At 45.5% G+C, this 6,695-nt stretch overlaps 1 protein-coding gene across 1 annotated transcript in view; it reads right to left on the bottom strand.

Annotated features, from left to right (window-relative positions):
- The window catches only part of MED29 (mediator complex subunit 29), a 13,797-nt gene that overhangs the window by 5,670 nt on the left and 1,432 nt on the right, over positions 1-6,695 (bottom strand). Inside the window, 1 exon segment of the mRNA XM_011952430.1 lies at positions 879-967. Within this exon segment, the coding sequence (XP_011807820.1) occupies positions 879-967 (89 nt within the window).

Genomic DNA, 6,695 nt, shown 5'->3' with positions numbered 1-6,695 from the left:
CCCATGTAACTGGGACTACAGGCACACACCACCACGCCTGGCTCAAATTTTGTATTTTTGGTATAAAATACAAAATTTAAAAATGAGCCAGGCGTGGTAGTGTGCACCTATAGTCCCAGCTACTTGGGAGGCTGAGGCACCAGAATCACTTGAAACCAGGAGGAGGAGGCTGCAGTGAGCTGAGATGGTGCCACTATACTCTAGCCTAGGTGACAGAATGAGACTGTCCCCACCTCGTCTCCCCGACAAAAAAAACCAGTCCAAAATAATGATGATACTACAGTACACATTTGCCATATGCCTAGTATCATGTTAAGTAGTTTACATGCATATTCTAAGTTTTCCTGGAAACTCCATTTTCCTAAGGAGGAACCCAGAGGTCAGAGGTAGAGACTAGTGGTGCATCTGACTCCAGAGGTTGTATTCTTAGTCACTTGCCCTCCTCTCAACTCCTGCCCCTCTTCCCTTCGTTTCAGACCTGGTCAGATGTGCTCTCTAGCAGTAGCCTTCCCTAAGCCACTCTCTTCCTATCCCCACCCAGTGCTTCCACTGCTGAGATTTCTGCATCCCAGCCCTGATCCCTCTGCCTGTGCCTCCCCAATCATAACCCTAACCACTCTGGCCTAAGCTTCTCCTATCACAGCACTGAGCACTCTGCGCTGTCACTGTTGAGGGGTGTGCTTATTATTCCACTCAACTGAAAGCTCTGTGAGGGCAAGGATCAGAGCAACCCCGGGTCCTCAGTGGTGGTGGAAGCACAGGTCTGGCCCACAGGAGCTCCCCAGTTGAGTGTGAGTTGACTGACTGACTGAGGGTTTCTGAGGACCCCGGAGACTGGGACAGGGCTGTCGTTACCCCGTGTCCAGAAGGCTTCTCACCAGGCAGAGCTCCAGCTGGTCACAGAGTGCGTAGAACTCCTCCAGGCACTTGTCAAAGCGCTGTATGGGTCCATCACTGCTCTTTCTACAGACCAGGAAAAAAGGATGTCTGAAGAATTGATTTCTCATCTCTGGGACACCAGTATCTACCCAACCAAGTGTCCAACAGGAAACCAGGTACAGGCCCAGGGGATCTGAAGTAGGGGTTGAAAGCTGGTGGGGTTTAAAAAAAAAAGGAGGCTGGGCACGGTAGCTCATGCCTGTAATCCCAGCACTTTGGGAGGCTGAGGTGAGCAGATCACCTGAGGTCGTCAGGAGTTCGAGACCAGCCTGGACAACATGGTGAAACCCCATCTCTACTAAAAATACAAAAATTAGCCAGATGTGCTGGCACATGCCTGTAGTCCCAGCTACTTGGCAGGCTGAGGCAGGACAATCGTTTGAACCCGGGAGGCAGAGGTTGCAGTGAGCCGAGACTGTGCCACTGCACTCCAGCCTGGGCGACAGAGCAAGACTCTATCTCCAAAAAAAAAAAAAAAAAAAAAAAAAAGAAAGAAAAGAAAAAGGAAAAGGAAAAGAAAGGAAAGGAAAGGAAGGGAAAGGAAAGGAAAAGACTGGTTGTTGTGATGGTTCATGACTGTCATCACAACACTCTGGGAGGCCAAGGTGGAAGGACTGTTTGAACCCAGGAGTTTGAGACCAGCCTGGGCAACATGGCAAGACTCTGTCTCGACAAAACAACAAAAATAAAATAAAATAAAATAGGAGTGATTCGTGAGGCTGAGGGAATCGCTAGAGGCCAGGAGTTTGAGACCAGCCTGGGCAACATGGCAAGACTCTGTCTCGACAAAACAACAAAAATAAAATAAAATAAAATAGGAGTGATTCGTGAGGCTGAGGGAATCGCTAGAGGCCAGGAGTTTGAGACCAGCCTGGGCAACATGGCAAGACTCTGTCTCGACAAAACAACAAAAATAAAATAAAATAAAATAGGAGTGATTCGTGAGGCTGAGGGAATCGCTAGAGGCCAGGAGTTTGAGACCAGCCTGGGCAACATGGCAAGACTCTGTCTCGACAAAACAACAAAAATAAAATAAAATAAAATAGGAGTGATTCGTGAGGCTGAGGGAATCGCTAGAGGCCAGGAGTTTGAGACCAGCCTGGGCAACATGGCAAGACTCTGTCTCGACAAAACAACAAAAATAAAATAAAATAAAATAGGAGTGATTCGTGAGGCTGAGGGAATCGCTAGAGGCCAGGAGTTTGAGACCAGCCTGGGCAACATGGCAAGACTCTGTCTCGACAAAACAACAAAAATAAAATAAAATAAAATAGGAGTGATTCGTGAGGCTGAGGGAATCGCTAGAGGCCAGGAGTTTGAGACCAGCCTGGGCAACATGGCAAGACTCTGTCTCGACAAAACAACAAAAATAAAATAAAATAAAATAGGAGTGATTCGTGAGGCTGAGGGAATCGCTAGAGGCCAGGAGTTTGAGACCAGCCTGGGCAACATGGCAAGACTCTGTCTCGACAAAACAACAAAAATAAAATAAAATAAAATAGGAGTGATTCGTGAGGCTGAGGGAATCGCTAGAGGCCAGGAGTTTGAGACCAGCCTGGGCAACATGGCAAGACTCTGTCTCGACAAAACAACAAAAATAAAATAAAATAAAATAGGAGTGATTCGTGAGGCTGAGGGAATCGCTAGAGGCCAGGAGTTTGAGACCAGCCTGGGCAACATGGCAAGACTCTGTCTCGACAAAACAACAAAAATAAAATAAAATAAAATAGGAGTGATTCGTGAGGCTGAGGGAATCGCTAGAGGCCAGGAGTTTGAGACCAGCCTGGGCAACATGGCAAGACTCTGTCTCGACAAAACAACAAAAATAAAATAAAATAAAATAGGAGTGATTCGTGAGGCTGAGGGAATCGCTAGAGGCCAGGAGTTTGAGACCAGCCTGGGCAACATGGCAAGACTCTGTCTCGACAAAACAACAAAAATAAAATAAAATAAAATAGGAGTGATTCGTGAGGCTGAGGGAATCGCTAGAGGCCAGGAGTTTGAGACCAGCCTGGGCAACATGGCAAGACTCTGTCTCGACAAAACAACAAAAATAAAATAAAATAAAATAGGAGTGATTCGTGAGGCTGAGGGAATCGCTAGAGGCCAGGAGTTTGAGACCAGCCTGGGCAACATGGCAAGACTCTGTCTCGACAAAACAACAAAAATAAAATAAAATAAAATAGGAGTGATTCGTGAGGCTGAGGGAATCGCTAGAGGCCAGGAGTTTGAGACCAGCCTGGGCAACATGGCAAGACTCTGTCTCGACAAAACAACAAAAATAAAATAAAATAAAATAGGAGTGATTCGTGAGGCTGAGGGAATCGCTAGAGGCCAGGAGTTTGAGACCAGCCTGGGCAACATGGCAAGACTCTGTCTCGACAAAACAACAAAAATAAAATAAAATAAAATAGGAGTGATTCGTGAGGCTGAGGGAATCGCTAGAGGCCAGGAGTTTGAGACCAGCCTGGGCAACATGGCAAGACTCTGTCTCGACAAAACAACAAAAATAAAATAAAATAAAATAGGAGTGATTCGTGAGGCTGAGGGAATCGCTAGAGGCCAGGAGTTTGAGACCAGCCTGGGCAACATGGCAAGACTCTGTCTCGACAAAACAACAAAAATAAAATAAAATAAAATAGGAGTGATTCGTGAGGCTGAGGGAATCGCTAGAGGCCAGGAGTTTGAGACCAGCCTGGGCAACATGGCAAGACTCTGTCTCGACAAAACAACAAAAATAAAATAAAATAAAATAGGAGTGATTCGTGAGGCTGAGGGAATCGCTAGAGGCCAGGAGTTTGAGACCAGCCTGGGCAACATGGCAAGACTCTGTCTCGACAAAACAACAAAAATAAAATAAAATAAAATAGGAGTGATTCGTGAGGCTGAGGGAATCGCTAGAGGCCAGGAGTTTGAGACCAGCCTGGGCAACATGGCAAGACTCTGTCTCGACAAAACAACAAAAATAAAATAAAATAAAATAGGAGTGATTCGTGAGGCTGAGGGAATCGCTAGAGGCCAGGAGTTTGAGACCAGCCTGGGCAACATGGCAAGACTCTGTCTCGACAAAACAACAAAAATAAAATAAAATAAAATAGGAGTGATTCGTGAGGCTGAGGGAATCGCTAGAGGCCAGGAGTTTGAGACCAGCCTGGGCAACATGGCAAGACTCTGTCTCGACAAAACAACAAAAATAAAATAAAATAAAATAGGAGTGATTCGTGAGGCTGAGGGAATCGCTAGAGGCCAGGAGTTTGAGACCAGCCTGGGCAACATGGCAAGACTCTGTCTCGACAAAACAACAAAAATAAAATAAAATAAAATAGGAGTGATTCGTGAGGCTGAGGGAATCGCTAGAGGCCAGGAGTTTGAGACCAGCCTGGGCAACATGGCAAGACTCTGTCTCGACAAAACAACAAAAATAAAATAAAATAAAATAGGAGTGATTCGTGAGGCTGAGGGAATCGCTAGAGGCCAGGAGTTTGAGACCAGCCTGGGCAACATGGCAAGACTCTGTCTCGACAAAACAACAAAAATAAAATAAAATAAAATAGGAGTGATTCGTGAGGCTGAGGGAATCGCTAGAGGCCAGGAGTTTGAGACCAGCCTGGGCAACATGGCAAGACTCTGTCTCGACAAAACAACAAAAATAAAATAAAATAAAATAGGAGTGATTCGTGAGGCTGAGGGAATCGCTAGAGGCCAGGAGTTTGAGACCAGCCTGGGCAACATGGCAAGACTCTGTCTCGACAAAACAACAAAAATAAAATAAAATAAAATAGGAGTGATTCGTGAGGCTGAGGGAATCGCTAGAGGCCAGGAGTTTGAGACCAGCCTGGGCAACATGGCAAGACTCTGTCTCGACAAAACAACAAAAATAAAATAAAATAAAATAGGAGTGATTCGTGAGGCTGAGGGAATCGCTAGAGGCCAGGAGTTTGAGACCAGCCTGGGCAACATGGCAAGACTCTGTCTCGACAAAACAACAAAAATAAAATAAAATAAAATAGGAGTGATTCGTGAGGCTGAGGGAATCGCTAGAGGCCAGGAGTTTGAGACCAGCCTGGGCAACATGGCAAGACTCTGTCTCGACAAAACAACAAAAATAAAATAAAATAAAATAGGAGTGATTCGTGAGGCTGAGGGAATCGCTAGAGGCCAGGAGTTTGAGACCAGCCTGGGCAACATGGCAAGACTCTGTCTCGACAAAACAACAAAAATAAAATAAAATAAAATAGGAGTGATTCGTGAGGCTGAGGGAATCGCTAGAGGCCAGGAGTTTGAGACCAGCCTGGGCAACATGGCAAGACTCTGTCTCGACAAAACAACAAAAATAAAATAAAATAAAATAGGAGTGATTCGTGAGGCTGAGGGAATCGCTAGAGGCCAGGAGTTTGAGACCAGCCTGGGCAACATGGCAAGACTCTGTCTCGACAAAACAACAAAAATAAAATAAAATAAAATAGGAGTGATTCGTGAGGCTGAGGGAATCGCTAGAGGCCAGGAGTTTGAGACCAGCCTGGGCAACATGGCAAGACTCTGTCTCGACAAAACAACAAAAATAAAATAAAATAAAATAGGAGTGATTCGTGAGGCTGAGGGAATCGCTAGAGGCCAGGAGTTTGAGACCAGCCTGGGCAACATGGCAAGACTCTGTCTCGACAAAACAACAAAAATAAAATAAAATAAAATAGGAGTGATTCGTGAGGCTGAGGGAATCGCTAGAGGCCAGGAGTTTGAGACCAGCCTGGGCAACATGGCAAGACTCTGTCTCGACAAAACAACAAAAATAAAATAAAATAAAATAGGAGTGATTCGTGAGGCTGAGGGAATCGCTAGAGGCCAGGAGTTTGAGACCAGCCTGGGCAACATGGCAAGACTCTGTCTCGACAAAACAACAAAAATAAAATAAAATAAAATAGGAGTGATTCGTGAGGCTGAGGGAATCGCTAGAGGCCAGGAGTTTGAGACCAGCCTGGGCAACATGGCAAGACTCTGTCTCGACAAAACAACAAAAATAAAATAAAATAAAATAGGAGTGATTCGTGAGGCTGAGGGAATCGCTAGAGGCCAGGAGTTTGAGACCAGCCTGGGCAACATGGCAAGACTCTGTCTCGACAAAACAACAAAAATAAAATAAAATAAAATAGGAGTGATTCGTGAGGCTGAGGGAATCGCTAGAGGCCAGGAGTTTGAGACCAGCCTGGGCAACATGGCAAGACTCTGTCTCGACAAAACAACAAAAATAAAATAAAATAAAATAGGAGTGATTCGTGAGGCTGAGGGAATCGCTAGAGGCCAGGAGTTTGAGACCAGCCTGGGCAACATGGCAAGACTCTGTCTCGACAAAACAACAAAAATAAAATAAAATAAAATAGGAGTGATTCGTGAGGCTGAGGGAATCGCTAGAGGCCAGGAGTTTGAGACCAGCCTGGGCAACATGGCAAGACTCTGTCTCGACAAAACAACAAAAATAAAATAAAATAAAATAGGAGTGATTCGTGAGGCTGAGGGAATCGCTAGAGGCCAGGAGTTTGAGACCAGCCTGGGCAACACAGCAAGACTCTGTCTCTATAAAAAATCTTACAACTTGGCCAGGCATCTGTAGTCTGTAGCCATGTCTGTAGTCCTGGCTACTTGGGAGGCGGAGGCAAGAGGATCACCTGAGCTCAGGTGTTCAAGGCTGCAATGAACCAAGATCGTGCCACTGTATTCTAGCCTGGGTGACAGAGGGAGACCCTGTCTCAAAAAATAAA

Source organism: Colobus angolensis, unplaced genomic scaffold, assembly GCF_000951035.1.
Source record: "Colobus angolensis palliatus isolate OR3802 unplaced genomic scaffold, Cang.pa_1.0 Scaffold34, whole genome shotgun sequence".
Taxonomy (NCBI): domain Eukaryota; kingdom Metazoa; phylum Chordata; class Mammalia; order Primates; family Cercopithecidae; genus Colobus; species Colobus angolensis.
This window is presented reverse-complemented; position numbering and strand designations above follow the sequence as displayed.